This window comes from Chelonia mydas, chromosome 2, assembly GCF_015237465.2.
Source record: "Chelonia mydas isolate rCheMyd1 chromosome 2, rCheMyd1.pri.v2, whole genome shotgun sequence".
Lineage (NCBI taxonomy): Eukaryota > Metazoa > Chordata > Testudines > Cheloniidae > Chelonia > Chelonia mydas.
In genome coordinates, this window is record NC_057850.1 from 202406370 (window position 1) to 202432457 (window position 26088).

The 26088-nt window shown below is 46.3% G+C and overlaps 1 protein-coding gene across 10 annotated transcripts in view; it reads right to left on the bottom strand.

Annotated features, from left to right (window-relative positions):
• Nucleotides 1-299: 299 nt before the first annotated feature.
• Nucleotides 300-26088, bottom strand: part of STK31 (serine/threonine kinase 31) — an 84457-nt gene continuing 58668 nt past the window's right edge. For 8 of the 10 annotated variants that reach the window (XM_043541049.1, XM_043541051.1, XM_043541047.1 and 5 more), the window contains 8 exons: nucleotides 22109-22189; nucleotides 21153-21278; nucleotides 19980-20105; nucleotides 19627-19713; nucleotides 18735-18884; nucleotides 17223-17348; nucleotides 4914-4982; nucleotides 300-594 (listed from right to left, as the gene is read on the bottom strand). In XM_043541049.1, coding sequence (XP_043396984.1) covers nucleotides 367-594; nucleotides 4914-4982; nucleotides 17223-17348; nucleotides 18735-18884; nucleotides 19627-19713; nucleotides 19980-20105; nucleotides 21153-21278; nucleotides 22109-22189 — 993 coding nt within the window. In that variant the 3' untranslated portion in view covers nucleotides 300-366. The remainder of the gene's footprint in view (nucleotides 595-4913; nucleotides 4983-17222; nucleotides 17349-18734; nucleotides 18885-19626; nucleotides 19714-19979; nucleotides 20106-21152; nucleotides 21279-22108; nucleotides 22190-26088) is intronic. The other 2 variants (XM_043541054.1, XM_027827136.3) reach the window with 1 other exon arrangement.

Genomic DNA, 26088 nt, shown 5'->3' on the forward strand with positions numbered 1-26088 from the left:
TAACAGCTCTACCACCAGTAGATAACATCCCCTCAAAAGGTCCTCAGAATGGTCAAAGTGAAAAAGCAAAGCATTGGCAAACTTTAGAGCATTTCTCTTTGCTATTGCCTCAATTAGCATCATCATGCTCTTAACTTCAAACAGTTATTCAAAGAGTTATTCAGCAACATACTTTTTTAAAAGAAATCCCAACGAAGGGACCACACCTGTAATTATACAAAAATGGTTAGGCTTACAAAACCCTTTTATATTTTGAATATTTGAGTGTAGGACAACTACTTTCAGATCCCATGCAAGTTTTTATTTTTTTTTAGAACTCAAACAAAATAAAAACAACTGAAGCAAATGGCTGGCGAGTCCTCTGGCCTACTGAGAAGGGTCTATCTCCTCATTGTCATCTGTCTTGTTGTCAGAACTGATAATGTCCTCGCCTTTTTCCTCTGTCTTTTCACATTCAAGTTCTTCACCAGGTTCATTCTGCGGTGGAGCTGGGATCACATCCGGGAACAAGAAACACTCATCATTCAGCACCTGCTCAGCCGTCATTCTGTTACTGCAGATCAGATTCAAGAGTAGAGATTTAACCTTATTATCCTAAGAGAAAACAAAAGGGAAGAGGGAGGGGAAAGCGAGTGAAAAAAGTTACTTAGCAGGAGAAACACGCAGGCCTCCAACTCCATAAATGTCCATTAACAAATCAAATATTTCCTCAATGCTTCTTCCAAGTACTTGGAGCCCAGAGATATTACACATGCAAAAAACAGTGCTAACCTAATATAATTCCAATACTGAACACATTAAACGGAGGTGGTACTTGTTAACAACTTGACAAAAACAAGCACCGTTAACCTTTTAACGCTCGTGAATCTCACACTCGGGCAATTTCTTCAGTAACATGTCATGGCCCACAGTGCCAGTTCCCACAGCCATTATAAATGGATGATTTCTACTGTTTTTATTTGCCATCATCGGGGAAATCCTGAACACCAGTAGGGCAATTAAAAGGTCAATTAAAACTGTCTTGTGTCCTCCACTACATTCATTTTAGTTACTGTAATTTTTGTCATGTTCAAGATTTACTTTTCCACTTGTTCGTCCCAACTCTGACAGATAAAGAAAAAATGGAAAGTAAACCAACAGCGGCTAAATTTATCATCAGCTCTTCATTTATACCTTAGACTATTTGGACTCTACAGTCCAAAGCTTAACACATTAAAAGTTGCTGAGGAATAGAACAGAGTCCTAGGTTTGAGGAAGTTATCGTCTCTGGCTTGCTGAGTGATGGCATAGTAAGTTGCAAAGGTGCAGACTAAAGACCACATTGTTGCTCCACAGATATCTTGGATGGGAACCTGTGCCACAAATACACCTGAAGACGCTTGGGCCCTTGTGGAATGTGCCATCAGGATGAGAGCAGGGACTTTCAGCAGGTCGCAGCACACGCAGATACAAGAAGCGATCCACAATGAAATTCTCTGGGTTGAGACTGGGAGGCCTTTCATCCTGTCTGCCACCGCCACGAAAAACTGAGTAGTTTCCTGAATGATTTAGTCCTTTCTATGTGAAAGGCAAGTGCCCACCTGAAATCCAACGAATGGAGCCTTTCTGGCTGTTAGCATGCAGCTTTGGGTAGAAGAACGGGAAAAAAATGTCCTGACTGTTGTGGAATTGCAACACCACCTTTGGGAGAAAGACTAGGTGAGGTCGCATTTGGACCTTATCCTTGAAGAAGACCATGTATGGAGAATCTGACATAAGAGCCCTGATTTCCAAAACCCTTCTGGCCTAGGTGATGGCCACCAGAGCACGTTGCCAAGGGCTCCAATGGGGGATCCTTGAGTCTTGACAGCATCAGGTTAAGGTTCCAGGGCAGGATCAGCTGTCACCTGTGGGTACAGCCTATCCAGCCCCTCGAGAAAGCAACTACCAGAGTGAGTTTGCAAAGATGAACCTGCTCTCCCATGGGTGAAAAGCCGAGATTGCTGCCAGGTGGACTCTAACTGAAGACATTGGTAGCCCTTGCTGCTTCAGATGTAGCAAGTAGTCCAGAATACACAGTACTGATGATCGCATGAGCGAGACCCCTTTCTGGCCAGATTGAGAACCTTTTCCACTTCGCCAGGTATGTGACCCAAAGGGATGGTTTTCCACTCCCTAGAAAAACCTCTTGAACCGGTGCTGGTGAGGCCAAGCTGCACTCCCTGTCTCTCAGAGAAGCCAGTGCACTTGTTACCAAAGTAGAGGTGCTCAGTGCCAAGATGGCTTGGCTCAGCTCTGAGGGGTGGAGAACTGCTTCCATAATGAGGAATTTAAATCTCTGGTCTTTGTCCTTGAAGATACAGTGTTTGAACCCTTTACAAATCCTACAGCAGTCCCGTAGGTGGGCCTCCCCCAAGCACTTAGGGCAGCTAGAAGGGGGGTCAGTAATGGGCATGGGCTTATGGTAAAACACACATAGTTTAAACCCCAGGCACCGAGGCATGTCCCGGTACCGGGGTAACCACATTTACCGGGGTTCTAATCTAATAACTACTAAGTAACACTGAATTGTAAATTCTAGTTACTATAACTAACTATATACAGGAAAAAAAGACAATCAACTGAGGAGAGTACTTGCGTGAATGCAAGGACGAGCAGAACTTCATGGGCGGTAAGAAGAAACTCAGGGGGCAGCAACTCGACAGGACACTATATACCAACACTATGAGAGTGCAACTCAAGGGGGCAGCAGAGCCGACCCACCGGATACCACAGGGGAAAACTTTCCAGCAGCAGTGCACACACCTTCATTAGAATAGACATGAGCAAGCACTCGAAGTTTTCTTACTGAAATTCTTGTAATCCAAGAGCAGCATGGATGACTTTCCCCCTGGACTCAGATGCCTCATGTACAAAACACGGAAGGGATGAATTTCAAACTGCCAATGATAATATACCGATTGGAACCATATTGCCTGGTGCATTCTAATTTATTCACTGATGAAAGGAAATCTTGCTCTCTAACAGCTAAAAACTATAAAAGGAAATTATACATTACTATTCTCAACAAGGATTCTTAATTGGTTTTGGGTAGAAAAAGCATTTCTTCACATCTCCAAATGTATTTAAACTATTGGATCAGAGGAAAACAAACAAAGTTTGGCAAGCTGGAATCACCCATTTGAGTCTGGATGCACGTAATTCAGAGTAAATTTGATAAAATTAGTATTTTATTACAGCAGATATCATATGACAGCTACTGTTGACCCAGATGATGTTACTGTTGATCTCCTGAGGATTTTGTTATTTCTGTTTTCCTGAAAAATTAAGGTTTTTCTGTACGCCTTAAGTAGCAAGAGAGAAGTTAATTTTTTTCAGTATTTAAGGATTAAACAGTGTTACAGGTTTTAGAGAGGCTGGGATGATTCTCCACTGCCTTGCACTCTGGATAGTCATGTATATCTGTGCAAAGTGAGTGCAACCTGATACAGAATCAGAATTCTCCACTCATATCTGTGGTAGCGTTTTTCCACAGATGCAAGTGATTATGCAAGGTGCATGATAGTGGATAATCATGCCTGCTATGTGTTGAACTGCAGACAGATTTCTTTATCCTGCTATGTTAGCCTTCCTGACATTGGGTGTTAGGTGTTTCAGCAAACTCCCATCTCAAAGAGACTGTCTCCTCTAGCATAACAATGTGCTGAAATATACACTAGGCAAATGGTTCTGGGTAAACTTTGGGTTTTGTTTTGCTTTTTAAATCCTTGGGCAGTCAGAACTGATATTTTCATGTGAAGTAATCAGTTTTGTTTTTGTCTTACAATATTGTTTTCACAACAGCCTAATCGCTTTAACTTGTAATAAATCTGCACAGCTTTCACACATGATATGCTAAACTTGTTAGTTTAAAGGATGGCTTCTCAGCCAAAGTGAAGTTTTTATTATTATTCCCCAGTTAATGTTTCACATCTGTAATAAACGCTGTATTGCTAGATGACAGTCACTTTTGTACGTGAAACTTTTTTTTTTTTTTTTTTTTTTTTTTTTACTTTTACTAAAGCTGTGACAACAGCAAACAGACTATTGTGAATTAGGCACAGTACTTTGCTGGGAGGATGTTGAAAACTTAGGTAAAAACAAGTATATGGGGAAACAAATGCATAGGAAAGAGCGGAAACAGAGGGACAGAAGAAAGGAGATCAATGAAGTCTTAAATGGAATAGGGACAGGCTATTTCATAGACCACCTCTTCAATTCTGGTTTGCAGTTTTTCAAATAGATAGTAACGGTTTGTTAAAATTGACATTACCAATAAAATAGTTGAATTCCTGTTTATGGCTAATATTAATAAAATATTAATTTAATATTGATTTAAATTAGTGTGTGTTTGATAGTGACAGCTAAATTACATGGTGAAGGGCACAGAATAAATTTTTGTAATAGCAATAAACATTTTTAAAAGATTAGGCAATTTCCATTAGAAGTATGGGGTAATCCTTCAGCATTAACATGAGAACATACTTCTTAGAGCAGTCAGGAAGCACTAAAGCCAACATTTTCAAATGTAGGTGTTCAGCACCTCTGAAAAAATCAGATCCTTATTTAGGTGCATAATTTAAGGCATCCACATTTGAAAATTTTGCCCTAAACCTGTATGTATGTAAACTAGCTTTATTAGATTAACACATTTGAGGCAAGTGTTTTTACTTCTCGTGGAGAACAGGGTCAAATATGAAGAGAACTTCAGCCTCTTCCACCTTTTCAATAATGATTCCATTTGTGTATGCTATTGAGAATTCTTACAGCCAAATTGTCAATTAAACATTTTATAAACATGGCATTTCAATCAAACATTTAATAAAACCAGCTAAACAGCACTGGCCTATATTCTGTATGTCTCACTCAACTGCCAAATAAGGAAGTTCACATACCATATTAAGTCCATCCACTTCAGGGGTTCCATTTTCCTTAATTTTAAATTCTTGGTCTCCAACACACAGCTGCAAGTTAAAAATACAATCCCTGCATATATTCAAATGTGACTGTGTATTGTTCAGAGAAAAAAATTTAGAGTTTCATATCTAAAACATGCTATGCTAATATCTCACCTCTAGTTTTACAGAGGGGTAAACACTGGTCAAGGAGATCTTTTTTTCCAAATGAAGTGGGAATACTAGCTTTGGAATTAAAAGTCTCCGAAAATCTTAAGTACAGACTCATAGTACTGGAAAACCCACACGGGGTCTTCCAAGCCACCTACATTATCTGTAAAGATATAACAACCACTAGAAATTTTACTTTTAGTATCAAAAGTACATAAAGCCATCAGAGGCTCCAAGGAAAGCTGAGCAGAGCCTTTTAAAAATGAGATTCAAACTCCAGAGTCCTGGATCTGGTTGTATATGTTCTACTAGAAGAAGCCTTACTAGTATATTGTAAGATGATTAGCCCTGTCTGCCACCCCTCAGTCACACATATATCCTACCCATAAGAGCAATAAGATTCTTGTCATGACTGCCTTGTAAAGACCCCTGAAAGATTTTCATTTCGTCTTCATTTCCTGCTTCATTTCTCTGGACTGGATTTCTAACAAGGAAGCTTTAAACAAGGACTGATGACGCCCAATCTTATTAGAGAGTGACTTCTGCAAGCCAGTAGTTTATTCCATTACTGCTGTGATCCTGATCTATGAACAGTGAAAATCACTTGTATGTCTATGATCCTTTAACTATTCAATAACTATCTTCTTTTCCTTCTTTTTTATATTATTAGTTATTTTATATTATTAGTTTTTAGCTACTAAAGGGTTGGTATCAGCGTAATTATTGAGTAAGATCTGAGTTATATATTGACTTGGCTATGTGGCTGATCCCTTGGAATAGGAAAGGCCCTATATCTGATAAAACTGGTTTTCAATAACCACTCATCATGAATTCCAGCATCTGGGTGGTTAGCCAAGGGCTGGAATGCCTATGGAGTCTGCATTTTTAACCTCTTGTTAACCAGTGTGGTGATACAGAAGTTCACTTTTGTTATTGGCTTGTGTCACGGCTGATTCCCCACTCTGGCACTTCGAGCGCAGAAGGTGGGGGCCTGCAAGGATTTTTAAAAATTAATACTGGCCACTGCAGGCTTGTATTAAACTCCCAAGGTTACAGCTTTTTTCTGACCATGGCTTGGTAAACACTGCCACCACCCAAATGCAAAACCCCTTTTTTTGGAACCCAGGAAGGCACACTTCGGAATTCCTTCCTGTGGGGTACCCTCAAGCCCTTTCACACACACCCCTCTGGGAAAGAGCTGAGAAAGAAAACAAAGGAAATTAGCTGTTGCCACCAGCTAATTAAACAACATATGCAGAAACCTCTTAGGACACCAAAAATCCAATTCTGTTCTTAAAAAATATAAATTTTATTAAAAACAAAAAGAAAGAAAATACATTTGGAACTCAGGCTTTTGATAGATTTTAAAAGAGCAATTCCAAAAATTAAGCTGAACCTATTTTGGGTACTTAAAGGTTACAAGCAAACAAAAGCATCTGGGGTTAGCACAGAGGAGTCCACTAGCCATAAGAAACAAACAGAAATAAACCTAATCGCGTCTTTCTAAACTTTCCTGATCTACTTACACATTTGGGGGTTCCAAATAAGTAGTTCTAGGTATGATCTGATGATCTACGATCATACCTGGCTTCAAGCTTCTCATAGTATAACTGCTCCCTGTTCCCCTCTTTCCCGGAGAACCACAACAGAGACAAGGGGGAAGGTTCCCCCCCCCCCCATTTTAAAAAGTTCTAGCCTTCCCATTGGCTCTTTTGGTCAAGTGTCCACTCCCTTTCCTTTGCCTGGGGGACTTTATTAACCCTTTACAGGTAAAGCAAGCAGAGAACAGCCACCAAGAGGGACTTTATAGCTAACTGGCTGGCTGGGTGTCCATAAAAGGGAGCTAACCCCCCGACCCCTTCATTTATCACAGCTTGGTATAATCTAATGATAGAATAACCATCAGTTTGGGATGAGTCTGCCCTATTTCTCAGAAGTCTGTCCTGAATGTAGTATTCTCAGCTGTGATCCAGTGAGTTATAGTGACACTACCATACCAATTTGAATTACAAGGGGGCAATGGTATGATTAGATGTGTATTAATCAACCTGAAATTTGGGCAGGAAACAAATAGCTGTACCTATGGAACTGATGAGATTTCAGAGGGCTGCTACTGTCACATCATTACAAACCTTTCTTTACGCAGAGCCAGCCTTCACCAGCCAATTCTGCACCTCTTTATTCACCTTTCCTTCTCCTCCCATATTGGCCACTTTTTCCTGCCTCTTTCCAGGGTCACTGGTACAGCTGCAACTGTTAACCATGTTACAATCTGTCTGCCACTCCTCAGCACACCCTCCCACACACACACACCTTTTTGCTTCACCCTGCCAGCCACCACTAACTCCCGCACCCACTAGGAACTCCCTAGCTGATTTTTCCTACAGCTATGAACAACATATTTAAGTGATTAGGGAGTAGAAGGGTTTCTTTTCTTGTGAAAAGTACCAGGGGATTTCCCTCCCCTATATACGCTCCCGGTAGTTATGCAGGCCAAGGACACAGAATTTACAATTAACCAGGAAGAAACATCGCCAGTACCAAATTGTTCTTTAACAACATTCCAGTGGCCACTGGCACTGCTTAGCAGTCAATGCTGGATAAAGGCACAGTAGATGTTACCCCTCCATTCTTAACTCCATCAATGACCCTCTTTCCACAATACTGAGAAATAGGGGCAACACCTGCTTACGTCAGTGATGAATTTAGGATTGAACTTGTTTTGGCCTAAAGCTTGTGTTGCATTCTTTTCATTTCTTCTAAGAATGGTGTGTTTTGTATACAAAATTCACATTACTCCCTACATGCAGGAATACATGTATTTAACCTATTTATTATGCCAAGCGCCCCCAGCCCTCCTATACAATGAAAACTATTTTTTCAACCATCTTTAATGTGACTTTAAACTCCTGAAAACATACATAAGCCCTATCGCATTAATACATTACAACTAGCTGCTGTCATGGTGATTAAACATTTTTTAGTTTTGGATTTAAGAATTTCTTATTTTACTAGAAATAATCCCATTTACAAACACGGAGACTGCTTCATTTTTACCTATCATTTCCTAAATAAAATCAAGAAGAAAACATATTGAAAAATGACATTAACTAACCAGTCTAACCACTAACAGCTTTATATTAATCTTTTACCTGCTCAGCACAGGGAATTGAGATCTCCTCATCACAAGCATCCATGCAACAGGTCCAGGGTCAGTTACCAAAGTGAAGTCTATAATTAAGTCCTCTATGATGCTCTGGCATAGAAGCTATTATCAAACCTATCACACTGCAGCTGATGGAATGGGACCTCTTTAACCTGCTGAGAGTTGTCAGGAATGCCCAGTTATTTACCGCCAGTTGTAACTGGCTCCTGGTGAGGCAGTTATGAGATGTCAGGAACGTTCCTACTAAAATCATAGCTTGGGAGCATGGATGCTTGAAATTAACCCACAGCTGTTTAATGTCATTTTCCATATTAAATACCTGACCATTGCTGCAATAATCTTGGGGTTCATTAAACAACAAACCAGTGAATGAGACAGAAGAAATAAAGGTTTCATTTAAGACAAAGTAGAGAGCTTCTGTGGTGGACTGCTGAGCAGAGCTACGCTGTGTTCTTCATGCTGCTTCCAGGGCATGTCTCCAAATTCCTATATTCATAAAACTGACCCTTATGAGGGAGCCTTGCACAAACATATCTCTACATCTTCCCCCTTTAAAAAATTAGCTTTATATATGTGTGTATATATATGTATATGGCTTTATGTATATTATATATAAACACACACACACACCCCAACTATCTAACAACACATACATTAAATAAGCCATCTAGTACATTTCCATAAACCCAACTACCGAGTGGAGGTTATCAGCACATCACTCTAGAGTGAGTCTTTACCACTCACTTTCCTCAAATACCCCTTTTTTGCAGGTTATCAAGTCTCCATAAGTCTTTTAGGACTTTAAAATCTGCCTCTCTGATCTTCTCTGTATCAGCCTTTCATTAGAGTCTGAGTTGTTCTCTTGCTGATTGTTTATCATCAACAGATAAAGGACAAACTCGCAAAAGTAGGTTTGGGAAATGCCAGAGTCCACATCTACTGTCAATGTTTTGTAACTTTCTGGGATTACTTTTAGCTTCCTTTAATTATGCTGAAATGTGTCCCCTTGGTCTTTCTGGACTACGTAAGGCCTTGGATGCAGCTGTTATTTAATGGTACCCCTTTGGCCCAAGTATTATAAGTGTGATTCCTCAGGCACACTATCACTTAGGTTAAGAGATAGGACATCATGGGTCCTTTTGACAAAATAACATTTCTGCTTCCTCTTCTGATTTAATCTTCCATGTGATTTCACTGTTACGAGATTTCAGCAAGATATCAGTACTTGTTAAATTAGATCTGATCATTCTTCCCAATAACAGCTGAGCTGGAAAAGAGGCATTCTTCAGAGGTGTACTTTGGTAAACCAACAAAGCTTTATACAAATCACCCCCATTGTTAAAAGTCTTTCTTATAAAGTTCTTTACCATCCATACCGACCTTTCCACAAGTCCATTCGACTGGAGGTAATTTGGACATGATGTTTTATGATGAAAATCCCAATCCATGGCAAATTGCCTAAAATCTGCACTGGAAAACAGCATTCCATTATAGCTAAAGACTTCATTTGAAATTCCATGTCTGGAGAAGAGTCCCTTCATGGCAGCTATCATTGACTTAATATTAGTACTATGCAGTGTGCAAATTTCTGGATACAGAGAATAATAATCTGTGACTATTAAATAATCCTTTGATTGCCCGCTAAATAAATCAAGGCCTACCTTCTCATAAGCTCTTTGTGAAACCGGTTGAGGTCTTAGTGGCTCTGCCTGTTGTCATGACTTATATTTCAAGCATGAAAAGCTGTTTCCTACCGCATTAGTAATGTTGTGATTGATCCGCAGCCAACACATCACCTCTTTCGTGCTCGTTGCAAACAATTACACTTCTCAATTCCTAAATGACCCTCAACGATCTTCTGTAGCATTTCTTCCCAGGAGGGAAGGTGGTGGAATGGACGTGAACACCACATCTCGAAGAACAACAATTACGAGAAAGTAAGTAATCGTTTTTTCTTCTTCGAGTGCTTGTTCACGTCCATTCCACATTAGGTGAATCACAAGCTTACCTCTGGAGGAGGGTAGGAGTCACGGAACAACTGCTCGGAGGACTGCTCTGCCAACCGCCGCGTCCTCTCTGGCCTGCTGTTTGACCGCATAGTGAGTCGTGAAGGTGTGCACCAAGGACCAGGTGGCTGCTCTGCAGATCTCCTGGATCGGGACCTGTGCCAGGAACACCGTGGAAGTCACTTGCGCCCTGGTCGAGTGGGCTGTGACCGCCAGGGCCGGAACACCTGCGAGCTCACAGCACACCTGGATGCAGCTTGTAATTCAAGACGAAATCCGCTGCGCCAACACTGGGAGGCCTTTCATTCTCTCGGCTACAGCCACAAACAGCTGCGCGGATTTGCGAAAGGGCTTGGTGCGCTCCAAATAGAACGCCAGCGCTCGACACACACCCAGGGTGTGCAAGCTGCGGTGACTCGGGTCCATATGTGGTTTCGGGAAGAACACTGGCAGACAAATGTCCTGGCCCAAATGGAATTGGGAGACCACCTTAGGGAGGAACTTGGGGTGTGGCCGGAGCTGCGCCTTGTCCTTGTGAAATACTGTATACGGTGGCTCAGAAGTGAGGGCCCTCAGTTGGGACATCCTTCTGGCCGAGGTAATGGCAACCAGAAATGCCACCTTCCAGGAAAGGTGGAGGAGAGAACAGGAAGCAAGGGGCTCGAAAGGGGGTCCCATGAGTTTAGAGAGGACCAAGTTAAGGTTCCATGGAGGGACTGGGGGGCGGGACTACAGAAACACCCTTTCCAACCCTTTAAGGAACCGTCCCACCATGGGTGGGAAAAACACCGAGCCCCCCCCCCCCCCCCCGAGAACCCCAGATGGAAGGCGAAGATGGCTGCCAGGTGTACTCTGAGTGAGGACAGGGCTAGCCCTTGCTGCTTGAGGTATAGGAGGTACTCCAGGATGGCCTGCACTGGGGCCTGGCACGGCTGCTCCTGTCGGGGTTCACACCAACACGAAAACCTTTTCCACTTGGCCATATAGGTCGCCCTGGTAGAGAGCTTTCTACTGCCAAGCAGAATAGGCTGCATGGGAAGGGAGCACTGGCTCTCCAGGGCATTTAGCCACAAAGCCTCCACGCCATCAGGTGCAGTGACTGTAGATCGGGGTGGAGAAGCCGTTCGCCGTCCTGCGTAATGAGGTGCCGGTGTAAGGGGCAGGACTACTGGGGCCTCCACCGACAGCTAGGAGCGATGTGTACCAGTGCTGATGGGCCCAGGCTGGGGCGATGAGGATCACCACCTGCCTGTCCCTGCGCACCTTGAGTAGGACCTTGGGTACCAAGGGGAGCGGGGGGAAGGCATACATCAAACCCCCACTCCACAGGATCACTAATGTGTCCACAAGCAAGCCCAGGCTGCGGCCCTAGAACGAGCAAAACCGTGGGTAGTGGGCGTTGGCCCTGGTGGCAAACAGGTCTACCCAGGTAAACCCCCACCTGCGGAAGAGCGAAAGCACGACATCCGCCCGGACCATCCACTCATGCATGCGGTACGACCTGCTGAGGGAGTCTGCCAGCTCGTTCAATACCCCCGGGCGATAAGACGCCTTGAGGTGAATTGCATGGGCTCTGCACAGATCCCAGAGGAGGAGAGCCTCGCGACAGAGTGGTGAGGAACGAGCCCCACCCTATTTGTTTATATAAAACATGGCAGTAGTGTTGTCTGTCAGAACTGTCACGCTGTGACCACTCAGAGTGGTGTGAAAGGTCTGGCAGGCGAGACGAACCGCCTGAGCTCCTTCACATTGATATGGAGCGATCGCTCTGCTCCGGACCACAACCCCTGCATCATGAGGTCCCCCAGGTGAGTCCCCCATCTGTGGTCTGAAGCGTCCGTCACCAGCGTCAGGTCCGGTTGGGGATGCCTTTGCAAACCACAGGCTGGGACTGCCACCACAGCAGGGAGTCCAGCATGTCCCTTGGGGCGGTCACTACCAAGTCCAGGGGGTCCCTGCCTGGGCGGTACACCCGAGCAAGCCACGCCTGCAGAGTCCTGAGTCTCAGTCTGGCACGCCTGACCACGTGCGTGCATGCTGCCATGTGGCCCAGCAGCCGCAGGCAGCACCTGGCCGTTGTCGTTGGAAACTGGCGCAGGGAGGCCACCGCTTGCTGGATAGCCTGGAATCGGGATACTGGAAGGCTTGCCCTGGCCTGCACCGCGTCCAGGACCGCCCCTATGAATTCCACTTTCTGCGTAGGTACGAGCGTGGACTTGGGGACGTTGACCAGGTGCCCCAGCTCACGGAACAATCTCAGGCCCACCTCCACATGGCCCCGCACTTCCGCCTTGGATCGGCCCGCCAGGAGCCAGTCGTCACGGTATGGGTATACCCGGATTCTCTGCCTCCGTAAGAAGGCCACCGCCACCACCGCCATGCACTTCATAAGACCCGTGGGGCCGCGGCTAGACAAAACGGGACAATCACAAACTGGTAATGTTCTTGGCCCACAGTGAGGCATAGGAACCGCCGATGTGCTGGGTGGATGGCAATATGAAAGTACGCGTCCTTCATGTCAAGGGCAGCGTACCAGTCCCCTGGATCCAGGGAAGAGATGATGGTGCCCAGAGAGACCATGAGGAACAGGGCCTTGACCAGGAACTTGTTGAGCCCGCGCAGGTCTAGGATGGGGCGAAGACCCCCTTTGGCCTTGGAGATGAGGAAGTACCGGGAGTAGAACCCCTTCCCCCTTAGGCTGTGCGGCACCGCCTCTACCGCCCCCGCCTCTAGCAGCGAGCGGATTTCCTTCTCTAGGAGATGCTTGTGAGAGGGGTCCCTGAAGAGGGACAGGGAAGGGGGGTAGGAGGGAGGTGAACTGCAGCGAGTACCCGTTCTGCACCGTGTGTAAGACCCAGTGGTCTGATGTAACGATGGACCACACTCAGGAGAAACGGGACAGGCAGTTACATAAACAAAGGGACAGATCCGGTGACTGGTCTGGTACGCTGTCCTCGAGCGCACCTTCAAAAGCCTGGCTTAGTGCCCGGCTGGGGTTTGTGCTGGCCTTGGTTCTGGCCCGGCGCATTATTGTTACTGTTGTTGTTGCGCTGTTGCCTGTTATCCCTGCCTCACCTGCGGTAAGGCTCATGCCCATGGCAAGGCAGGTACTGGCGTTGAGGGGGAGGCTGCGGCTTAAAGGGCTTCCTCTGGGTTGCCGGGGTGTGCATACCCAGTGACTTAAGCGTAGCTCGTAAGTCCTTAAGGCTGTGCGGCCTCGTGTCTGTCTGGTCCGAGAAGAGTCCAGACCCTCCGAAGGGGAGGTCCTGGACTGAATTCTGGACCTCGAGTGGCAGGCCTGACTCCTGGAGCCATGCCGAATGCTTCATGACCACCCCGACGCGACTGTTCTAGCCGCTACGTCTGCCGAATCCAGGGAGGCCTGGAGACAGGTCTTGGCTACTGCCTTGTCCTCGTCCACTAGGGCCGTGAACTCCTGTTGGGAACCTTGTGGTTGTCCTTAAGGTTGTCCTTAAATCTCCCCACCGCCGCCCAAGAGTTGAAATTGTGCCTGTTGAGGATAGCCTGGTGGTTCGCAATCCTTAACCGAAGGCCCCCAGATGAGTACACGTTTCTGGCAAAAAGGTCCAGGCGTTTCGCCTCCTTGGCCTTAGGGGCCAGGGCCTGCTGTCCATGGCGCTCCCTTTCGTTTACCGCTGAGACCACTAGGGAGCATGGACTCGGGTGGCAGAACAGAAACTCAAAGCCCTTAGATGGGGCAAAGTATTTACGCTCCACTCCTTTGGCCGTTGGAGCGCTGGAGGCCGGGGTCCGCCATATGGTCTTATAGTTGGACTGAATGGTCTTAATGAGTGGGAGCGCTATTCTGGATGGACCTTTGGGGCTTAAAATGTCCACCATGGGGTCCTCCTGCTCAACCATCTCCTCGGCCTGCAACCCCAAGTTCTGGGCGACCATGCGCAGGAACTCCTGGGGGGCTCTATGGTCTACCGGTGGAGGGCCGGACACCTCTGTACCAGCCACCGCCTCATCCGGGGATGATGAGGAGATGAGCTACTGCTCGACCCCTCTGGTTGGTCCTCCTGCTCCCCTCCTCCCGTGGGAGGGGCCTCCGGCTAGGGCCGGGACTCCATAGGACAGCACCAGACTCGGTGCTGGTCTCTCCGGTTTATCCTAGGGGGATGCTGGAGGCCTGGATACTGTAGCCTCCGGCACCGTCTGGCATCGGTGCGGCAACCGGGACCGCTGCACCAAGTAACTTGCCCTGGACAGGGACCCTTGGTGCTCCTGATAGGCCCAGGGGGTCCAGAAGGGCCAATGGCCTGGCGGCCCCCATTGGGGTTGTCAGCCCACCTGAGGGTCCCTGCTGTCTGGGGCCCGGTGCGGGTAGCTATAGCAGCCGGAGTCGGCACCGGACTGTGGCTGATCACAAAGGCCACGGCAGTACCAATGATCTGAGCCAGCAGGAGAACAAGCGGCTCCTGGCTGAGAGGGAGCGGTACCGGTATCCCCGGGACCTGGACCGGGACCATCTGCGGGAGTCCTCTGGCGAAGGCCGTCTCAACTCCTCCCGGTGACAGTCTCTGGGGGTGCCGGAGAGCAGTGTGCCCTTTCCGGTGCTTCCTTGTGCCGACCCACTCCTGGTGCTGCAACCTCCTTCTGGGCCGCTGGCAACTGTGAGTCCGCAGAGTCGGAGCTCAACCAGGACCAACTCTGGGTGCAGTGCCGGGACGGTGTCCTCGAGCGGCACACCATTGCCAGCTTACCCCTCGACAGCACCCAAGGCATGGGTGCCAGAGGGTTCTCCCCATACGGGAGGAGGCTCGCCGCCAACAGGTCGATGAGATTCTTTGCAGCCTCAAAAGGTGCCAGGTGTAGAAGGCTGATCCGTTATGCCCTCGAGCCCATCGTCCACACTGAGCTTACTTAGGTCTGGGCTCGGTGGGGCTTGTGCTGCCGGGACCGCCGGTGTCGGCGCCAGTACCACAGCCATCCTGCTCTGATCGGCGCTCGGGGCCTTGGGAGGCGCCAGCCTCCTGTGCGGAGCACGACCGTGCGTTCCTTTTGGCTGCACCGGGGGCTGCACTGGGGAGGACGAACGGTGCCAGGACCTAGCCTGGCGCTCTGGGGCCGACAGTTTACGGTGCTTAGCTGGTGCTGGGTGTCTCAACGGCTCCGGGGCACTACGGACTGAGGAAGCCTTAACTGGCGTCGGGCGCTTTGGGGCCGGTGGCTGCAATGCAGCCTCCATCAACAGCTGCTTTAAATGAAAGTCTCTTTCTTTCCTTATTCTTGGCTTAAACGCCTTGCAAATCCTACACCGTTCAGTTTGATGTCCGTCCCGCAGGCAATGTAGACACGAGTTGTGGGGGTCACTAACTGGCATAGGTTTGCAGCACGTGGCGCAAGCCTTGAAGCCGTGGGCCTGCGGCATGCCCGGAGTGGGTGCTGGAAGCCTCCAAGCACCTAATCACTTAAGCGTCCACAATAAAGGTATGTTAACTAACTGGTAACAGCTACTCTGAAGGCTAAGGGACTGCTCTTCTGTGAGAGAGAGAGAGAGAGAGAGAGAGAGAGAGAGAGAGAGAGAGAGAAAGAGAGAGAGAGAGAGAGAAGCTGTTCCAACGCCGCCACGGACCGTAAGAAGGAACTGGAGGGGGTCGGGCCAGCAGGGGTATATATGCACAGCGCAGTGGCGCCACTGGGGGGGCCCCCAGGGAGCCGCTTAGGGAAAACGTTTCCAACATTTGTGCAAACAGCGCGCCCACACCTAATGTGTAATGGACATGAACAAGCCCTTGAAGAACTTAACATTGTTACAAATATCCAAAGCATCCTCACCAACAACCTTTAAAAATGGATGATTTCACTTCATAATTTTTGGTCTCTGCCTCTGTGGCTGCTTAAGCAAATCTGTCGGAATTTTTTTCAGTTCTTTGAAGCATTGCCTGTCAACTGCAGACTGGATGGAGGTTGCAACACATCCAGTTTTGGCTTTCTTCCCTTCTTAAGCTAGTTGAGCTACTTTTGTGCTCACAAAATACATACAATAGCCTTTATTCTTCTCTATTTGCTGCTCCACGTGTTCCCCTTTCTGTTTCAAACACAGGAGTAAACCTCAAAATTATTAGTGTCTCTTTTTCATATAGCACTTCTGACACCATGTAATAATCTTGGGGTTCTCATTAAACAGAAAATCAGTGAAAGAGACAGGAATACAAATTTTATTAAAAACAAACTAGAGAGCTTCTAGTGGTGGATTGCTGGGCACAGCTACACTGTGTTCTCCACCCCTGCTTCCTGGACATTTCTCCAAATTCCTATATTCATAATACTGACCCTTATGACGGAGCCCCTCTAAATTAGAATTTTGCACAAACCTATCTCTACAACTGCCACATTTATGTCCTTAGAATCCTCAGAACCCTAAGCAAGGGAGCACAGAAGTAAAGCAACAGAAAACCAGGGTGGATGAGGGCAGCATGAGTTACTGCAGAGCATATTACCTAACATAACCCAGTAACTAACTGAAAATGGGGCATTTTCTCTTCCTTGACTTGATACCACAAGATGGAAATCCAAGTGATACTGCAGGAAAAACAGCACCTGACAATCCCATTCTTGATTCAGATCACAGGAGGGATGGAAAATGATGGCAACTATCTACTGACTTGCAGATGAAGCTAGAGAAAGCAGCTTACATAGAAAGGATAAGAAATATAATAGTACTGACAAGCTGCAGTGTACAGAACAAAAGCCTCATTTTATTAAGTGCTGCTGTTTAGGGAGACAAGCCACACTGTACATTGTATTGAAAAATGCATTCTTCTGCTCACAGACCTAATTCCCATTCCCTCTGCTCACAGCACTCAATTTAAAATATGAGCATTCATTACAATAGGACAGGTTAAAATAGAAGAGGGACATAACATTTATTGCTATTTATAATGCCTACTATATTTTCATTATATTAACAAAACGTCATTTTCATGCACAGTAACATACCCAGAATAGAAGGCAGCCATAGGCATACATGTCAGAGGATGGAGATGCCAGGTGTCCCATTCTTAATTCAGGGGAAATTAAGTTCAAGTTACCCACTACCATAGAGTTCGCAGAGGCACGTTGATCCTAGAAGGGACAACATTACAATCAGCAATTTTAAGCCAAACTGGCAATCCAGTAAAATGAACATTCCTTCCCATTCCCCATGATCTCACAGGAACACCTTTGCCTTACATTTCTTCCTTCAATGATGGCCCAAACGGGATTGTAAAGGCCTCCTACTACAAAAATGGAGCAGAGGGGGAATAAAGGCAATGAAGTATCACTCTTAAAACACAGGACTAGCTGATTCTTGCTCACACGTCATGAAAAATAACAATTCTAATACCAGGTTTCAGAGTAGCAGCCGGGTTAGTCTGTATCCGCAAAAAGAAAAGGAGTACTTGTGGCACCTTAGAGACTAACAAATTTATTTGAGCATAAGCTTTCGTGAGCTAAACTACACATGAAAAGATACTCAAGTACCATGAGAAACAGACTGGGATGTTAAGGATGAAATAAAGGAAATTCGAAAAGCTACTGTTCTCCACTTTCTCTAAGCCATTCTAGACACAGACATAACTTTGATTGAAACATACAACTCCAGAACAAAGGGTAGGTAACCACAAAGCAGATTAACAGACTACAGCATACAAGACCCACTTATCAAAAATGTAATTTGCAGAAATTTGAAGAGGTATGTAGATATCCAGCTGGCTGCCTTATTGTATATAACTCTAGAGGGGCAGCATTCCTTCTCAGCCCAGAGAAGGAAGGTGGGCCTTGCAGTAAAGCACTGGACTGGGACTCAGAAGAACTAGGTTCTAGTCTCATTTCTGTCAGGCTTCCTGCTTTTTCTGTCTCAGGTCCACATCAGAGTCAGTTGCATGTCTCCTCCTCCTCCGCCTGGACTCCAGGATTAGCTAGAGCACAGCAGAGACAATTCCTGCTCTCAGTTCTTGTGCCCAGCGCAACAAGACTCCATGAGTGCCAGGAGTAATAACTGCAGCTCCTGCAGCCCCTGGATTGAACATGCTCAGTGCAGACACAATCTTCAGAGAATTTAGCTGCCACTGTTGGGGACTGGATACTGGACTAGACAAACCTAGACCTGGACAAGGCTGATCCAATACAACAATACCCATGTTCTTTTTTAACTGTTTTGCTGAACCAGGGCCATACTCAGTAAAGATCATATTTTTTCAGGTTATAGTGCCTACAGAAACTTATTCCACCAGTACTTATAACACTATATTGGAATTATTCAGAATCATTGCATACACCATGCTTTCACATTTGAAGTAGTATGCAAAATACACTGGCAAATGAAGAATTTGTCAATAAAACCTACCTTTAAATTGTCACAATAAGGGGTACCAAAAAAATAGCAAAGGCATTCACGCTATAACTCATAATGAAGAATTCTGAGTGAGATTAAGGAAACCCCTGAATATATTTGAAAAAAAAAATTACCACTGATTTGGTGAAGTCAAAATCTCCAACAATTCCTTGTTTTCGATTCAGAGCAAACACATTATTTGTATGCAGAGATCCATGAACTATATTAGCTTTGTGCAGCGTATGCAGACCACGAGCCACTCCTTCCATCACTTTCAATATTTCCTGATGAAAAGAAGAAATTTTAGAAACTGAAGGAGCCAAATGAAAAAACTCAGCATGCTCCCAGTGCAGAACCATTGCAAGTATTCTGAATGGGAAACTACACAACACTTAGTAAGATTCTGAAGAGTTGCAGAGCCAGTCAAAAAAGAACCCAGGCACACCTGAATTAATCATTTTGAAAACACAATGTAAATACCCATTTGGATATATGGATTCATACCTGGCTCTGTCCTGACAAGCAATGCAAGAGAAAAAGCCATTCACAAAACTTATGATCACTTATTTAAAAAGAAGGCTATGTGGCCAAATGGCTTGTTTACAGTTGAAAGTCATTTTGGGGAAGGAAAGGTAAGAAAGAAAATGACAGGATGAAAACGCACACAAGAGTAATCATGATCATTTTAATCATGATTAGAATTTGCTTGCCAATATTTTTTAAAGGATAGCAACAACAACAAAGGCTGGAATATTGAAAGGAGCGTGAGTTAGATCCCCTCCTCCAGGGTCCTTTGAAAATCCCAGCCCCAGTGACTGGACACTAAATTGAGGTATTCATAAAAACACAAACTGGCCTATTCCTTTGCAGGGTTTTCTCAACAGTGCTCACCGTGAATGCAAGTTATGTTGCCATATCTCTGGCCAGCAAAGAAAAAGGTGAAATAAGAGAAGAGAGGATCAAGTTGGTTTAAATATTTGTTGAAAAACTTTGCTGAGATTTTGAATAAATTACCCTATTACTTACTTCTGAAGTTAAAGGTGTACTAGCTTGCAGTGCTCCTAGACTTGCTCCTGGGTAATATGGGACCATCAGATATACCAAAGGATCAGACTTAAAAAACAAAAAAAACTCAAGGACAATAGACTGATAAAGAAGGGGATTTCAGTTAAAATATCTACTTACTGCGAAGTCAACATATAGCACATATTAAATCCTCACTAAACCAAATTAATTTTATTTGATTGTTTATGTAAATTCTGCATGGAAGTTTTTCTATGCAAAGCTTTGGTTAAAAAACAAAAAGCTTTAACAACAAATTATGAATCTTCTAGATGAAAAATAGCAACTAAAAAGAAGGATGTCAATCTGGAATTTACCTTGCACAAAAAAAGGAACATCAACTGTAATAATCCAGATTTCTCCTTAAATTCACTCCAAGCTCTGTGATATTTGGCTGTTCTTTCTATCACTTTTGCCTCTGTGTTCACATCTACAGAATAGCCCTGAAAACAAAGAATTTTCAGATGATTCCTAATTTAACATTGTTAATGTGGAATTACTATATTTTATTTTTTAGAACAATTACACGACAAATTCTATTGAGTGACCTCCTGTTACATTGTATTATAATGCTCAACCTGGGATCTGAGAGATCAGTCCCAAATTTTCTTTGTGAACGTTTAAATAGTTGGACTAGCAATACAGGTCCAGTGTTCCCATTGCACGAACAGTATCATAGCCAAGTTAACGAGCAGTGTTTACACCAGTGGTGGGCAACCAGAGACCCATCAGGGTAATCCGCTGGCGGGCCACGAGACAGTTTGTTTACATTGACCGTCCACAGGTGTGGCTGCGGTTTGCCGTTCCCAGAAAATGGGAGCTGTGGGAAGCAGCAACCAGCACATCCCTGAGGCCCGCACCGCTTCCCTCAGCTCCCATTGGCTGGGAATGGTGAACCGTGACAACTGGGAGCTGTGGGGGGCCGGACATGCAGACGATCTATGTAAACAAACTGTCTCGCGGCCCAAGAGCAGATTACCCTCAGGGGCTGTGTGAGGCCCATGGGCCGCAGTTTGCCCACCACTGGTTTACACTGTTCCACGTTAACTTCATTACTTCTTGATCTCCCGAACGCTGGTGGGTAGGAGGGGGAAGCGTGGCAGTGGAAAGCAGGGGAGAGACCTGGAAATCAGTAGGGAAGGTGTTAGTATGAGTAGGATGGAGACTGAATGCACCAAGAACAGGGAGTGATAGCCAGTAAGAGGAGGGCCCACTGACTCACAGGAATGGCAGTCAGCAAAAGGAAGGAACACGCTTGCAGCTGCTCCCAGAGAAGCGAAAGAGGAGAAGAGAGATGGAGACAAACAGTAAAAAACTAACACTGCTTTGGTTGTGATCCAAGAGCCTAGCCCGAATTAATTAGCATTTACAAGGGTACTATTGAAAGTAATAAAGAAGCAGTTACTGAGTACAAGCAGATCAATATACTCTTTAAGTTACCAAGAGCTCCACATACAGCTAAGAACTGAAAGTCAGTGACAGAAAATTACCTTTAAAAGAACCTTCTGTTCTTGAACTTCTGAACACACTAATGGGTGCTTCGTGCTCAATTTCTTCAGGGGTTCAGCATCGAGGAGGTCCCGTTCTAAGCTGACTGTCAGAAGTCCACCAGAGTTCTGGAGCACACACATGCAAACACAACCGAAATGCCACTAACTACCTAAATAATCCAGACACTGCATATATTTAAACAATCTTGGCATTGCTGAATGCTTAATATTTATCTACCACCACGGATAATGCAGGACACTGACCATAATGTAAGGAAGGTCAAACTTAGGTTTAAATTAAGTACTCTTTTTTAAAATAAAGAGAAAGATTCCATTTGGTGATTTTTTTCCTCCCCTCTGTGTTAAACATATTAACGTGACCTTCATTCCTTCAATGCACATAATTTGGATTTAATCTGTCAGTGTCATTTACATGAGCCACTGACCGGCCATCTACTTTATAGACATTAAAAACCTAAGCTCCTGACATGCATAACACATGGTTTTTGTTTTCTCCTCCCTTCACCCTGCCCCAGACACTGCCAGTCTCAGCATTTCAAGCTGGGCCAGCATTTAGGTGTTACTGTTGGTGAATTAAACCATAACATGACCAGTAAAGCTGAATGTGTAATTCTACTGAAGTTTGAACACCATATTTGAAATTATTTTCTAGTTACTGGCATGAGTGGGTGACACTGCAAGTGTGTGTGAGACAGAAGTCTCTTTGGGATGTGAATAATAAAATCTCTCACTTATTGTTTAAAGTTTTCATTTGGTCCATGACAATATGTTCAGTTGTTTAACTTGTAATCGGACTACTCCCCTTAAAGACTTAATCACTTACTAGAATCTTTGGCAGCTCTTGCTTTAAGGCATATTTAATGAAGCTACTTCCCTTACTCTCAAATACATACTCCCAGTTCCCTGCCCTTAGAAACACAGCAGGGGCTTCTTACCATATACTTCAGAATTCCTGCTTCCGGGTGAAGGAGTGGCAGCTCAGGGAACCATTTCTGTACCAGGCAAGTAAGCCTCTCCTGAATTAGGGATACATTCATCAATGCCGACCGCCTCCGCATGCAGTACATACAAGTATATACCAAAAAAATACTGAATTATTTTTGTGTAATTCTACTGAAGTTTGGACTGTATGCCCACAAAACATCGATTTCTGAAAATATGAAGAGTGGAATCTACCCTCCTCCAGTCACATCACTCAGAATGCAACTGGCTTTCGCTTTTTCACAGCATCAGTACTATAACAGCCCAATTGGATGTATTTTTAAAAACAGGGTTTGTGTGGTAATTTTAGGGACTTCTGGATGCCCCCATCCTTTAGAAAAATATGATCCACCCTCTACCATAAACTGAGCTTCCTCATCAAAGTAGCAAGGGGAGGGCAGCTGGACTTACTCTCCTCTCCTTCCCCAACCTGAAGGTAGTTCAAAGGACAAAGAAGGGGGAAAAACAGTTATTCACTTCTCGTAACTGTTGTTCTTCGAGACGTGTTGTTCATGTCCATTCCAATCAGGTGTGTGCGTGTGCACGTACACGTTGACCGGAAGATTTTTCCCCAGCAGCATCCGTCGGGTCGGCCTGGGCACCCCCTGGAGTTTCGCCTTCATGGCACCCAATATAGAGCCCGGCTGAGCCAGTACCCCTTCAGTTCCTTCTTGCCAGTTACTCTGACAGAGGGGTAGGAGGGTGGGTATTGGAATGGACATGAACACCACATCTCAAAGAACAACAGTTACGAGGAGTAACCATTTTTTCTTCTTCAAGTGCTTGTTCGTGTCCCTTCCAATTAGGTAACACCCAAACCAAATTCAGGAGGTGGGGTCTGAGCTGTCCACTGATTGGAGTACTGCTCTTCCGAAGGCCGCATCGTCTCTGGACTGCCGGGTGATTGCATAGTGCGTGGTGAAAGCGTGTATGGATGACCATGTCGCAGCTCTGCAGATTTCCTGGGTGGGAACTTAATCCAGGAACACCATCGATGAAGCCTGTGCCCTGGTAGAGTGCGCTGTGACTGGAGGCGCAGGAACCGTTAGATTGTAGCACTCGCTGATACAGGCCACAATCCATGATGAAATGCGCTGGGCTGAAACCGTGACCTTTCAGCCTGTCCGCCACCGGCACAAATTGCTGAACCAACTTCCTGAACAGTTTTGTTCTCTTGATGTAAAAGGCCAGTGCTCTGCGGATGTCCAGTGTGTGGAGTCTCTGCTCCCTGCTGCTCGAATGAGGTTTAGGGTAGAAAACTGGGAGGAAAATGTCCTGGTTGATGTGGAACTGTGACACAACTTTCGGGAGGAAAGCAGGATGGGGCCTGAGCTGAACTTTGTCCTTAAAAAATACAGTGTAGGGCAGCTCTGAAGTTAGGGCCATGAGCTCAGACAGCCTCCTGGCCAAGGTTATCGCCACCAGGAATGCGACCTTGTAAGAGAGGTAGAGCAGGGAGCATGTTGCGAAAGACGGGCACCATGAGCCTAGAGAGGGCCAAGTTGAGGTCCCAGGCAGGAACCGGTTGGTGCACATGTGGGTACAACCTGTCGAGCACCTTCAGGAAGCGGCTGACCAGGGGGTTAGCAAAAACCGAGCAGCCCTGTACACCTGGGTGGAAGGCCAAGATGGCAGCCAAGTGAACTCTTACAGAAGGCAATCAGAGACCCTCCTGTTTCAGGTGTAGAAGATAGTCTGGAATGTGCGGCACTGAGGCTAGTATCGGGGGTGCATCGCGCTGCGCCGACCAGACTGAAAATTTCTTCCACTTGGCAAGGTACGTGGCCCTCATCAAGGGTTTTCTCCTGCAAATGAGGATCTGTCTAACCTGGTCTGAACAGGAAAGCTCTGATGGATTCAACCATGGAGTTTCCGTGCCATGAGGTGGAGCGACTGCAGGTTTGGGTGTTGGAGATGTCCGTGATCCTGTGTGAGAAAGCCTGGGAAGAGCAGCAAGGTAATTGGGGCTCCCACAGACATGTCCAGGAGAGATGTGTACCAATGCCGACATGGCCAGGCCGGTGCTATCAGTATAACCCAAGCACGATCTCTGTAGATTGTGAGCAGAACCTTGTGGACAAGTGGTATCGGCGGGAAGGCATACAGAAGAACCCCTCCCCAATGGAGGAGGAATGAATCCGCTATGGAGCCCAGGCTGCGATTCTGCCACTGACAGTGCTGGGGCTATGGGCGTTGGAACAGGCGTCGGCATCAGTCCTACGGGAGGGAGCTGCGTCGGCACGCTCACAGGAGCCACCGGAAGTAGGGGGCCCAGTGCCAACACTGGCACTTGGCCAAAGGTGCCTGCATCGAGGTCAACGTCAACAATGGTGCAGGTATGGGAGACGGGTGCGTCGACGCCATGAAAGGCTGTGCCAAGGTCGGAGCCGAGCACCGTGCCAGAGTCAATGACGGAGACTGAGGCAGAGGCATCGGGACCATAGGGGGAGCATCTCAACATTACAGTCGGCTTCCCCTTCAAATGCACTCGAGGACGTGGGTCCGCTGACACTGAGGGCTCCTCCCTGGCAGGCGAGAAAGATGCCGTCAGTTGGAGGAGGTCCTGAGAAGCCTGGTATGCTTCCGGCGTGGACAGGAGCTGCAGGTGCTGTGTAGGCACCGGTGATCGAGGCGGGGCCGGACTCAACTGCCGCACCTGGGCAGGAGTCAACACGGGCCCGAAAGGAGATCCTGAGTGGCAGCCCACCTGGGGTTGCACATCTCGTGGCTTCATCGGAAAACGATCGTCTGGCTTTTTCTTCTTTTGAGCCACTAGCGAGTGGGAGCAGAGCCTACTGTCAGACAGGCCCCGTGAGGAGCAGTGATGGTGCCGAGGATTTCGGGAAGAGTCCTTTCTTGGTGCTGAACTCGCCAACGGTGCCGGAGCACTCCACAATGAGGACGACGTAGCAGGGATCGGGACTCCTAGTCCAGGTTGGAGTGGGGGCGTAGCGCTGCCACCATAAGGATCACCTTGAGCCGCTGTTCCCTTTCCTTAAGAGTTCTCGGACAGAACTTGCAGCAGATCTTACAGTGATCTTTCTGATGGGTCTCCCCCAGGCACAGTAGACACAGTGAGTGTGGATCACTCTTCAGCAAGCACTTGGAACAGGCCACACATTTTTTGAAACCCGGGGATCACAGCATACCATGGCTCCTCGAACTGGAGTGGGGGGAACACGCCCAACAAACACTATACTAAAAACTCTAAGAACTCTAACACTAACAACTAACTATATACAACCGGATAGAGAGTGAACTTGCTGAGCAAGAGGAAGGGGAAGTTCCAGCCACCGTCACTGGCGGTAAGGAGGAACTGAGGGGGTGGTGGGTCGGCAGGGCTCTCTATTGGGCGCCATGAAGGCGCGACTCTAGAGGGCACCCAGGCTGACCCGACGGATGCTGCTAGAGGAAAAATCTTCCAGCCAACGTGCACGTGTACACACCTGATTGGAATGGACATGAACAAGCACTCGAAGAAGAACCCCAGTACCACCACCAGAGGCAGCCCAACCTCAGCAGGAGCAAGCAGGGGAAATCAGAAGCCAAGTGGCCAAACCTTAGAGTTGGTGAAACAGGCCACAGCTCTTGCCACCTCCAGCCACCCCAAACCTGTAACATTTAGGAGTTACTGTTACTCATGCTCAGCACTGCATTACCAGAGGTCCTGTTCCTGCCCTCCCCCTTCCTACTTCAAAAGAGGAGTGGCCATGGATTCTGGATTCCTCCCTCCACACAGAGTATTTAGGAAGTGGGAGATCACTGGTGTCAGTCTTGCCTTCAACTTGGAGGAAGAACCTCCCTCTTCACTGTCCTGATCCTATCCTCCATATCACACAGATAAAGGCCTTCTTCAGCCACTGTAAAAAGAAAAGGAGGACTTGTGGCACCTTAGAGACTCACAAATTTATTTGAGCATAAGCTTTCGTGCCTC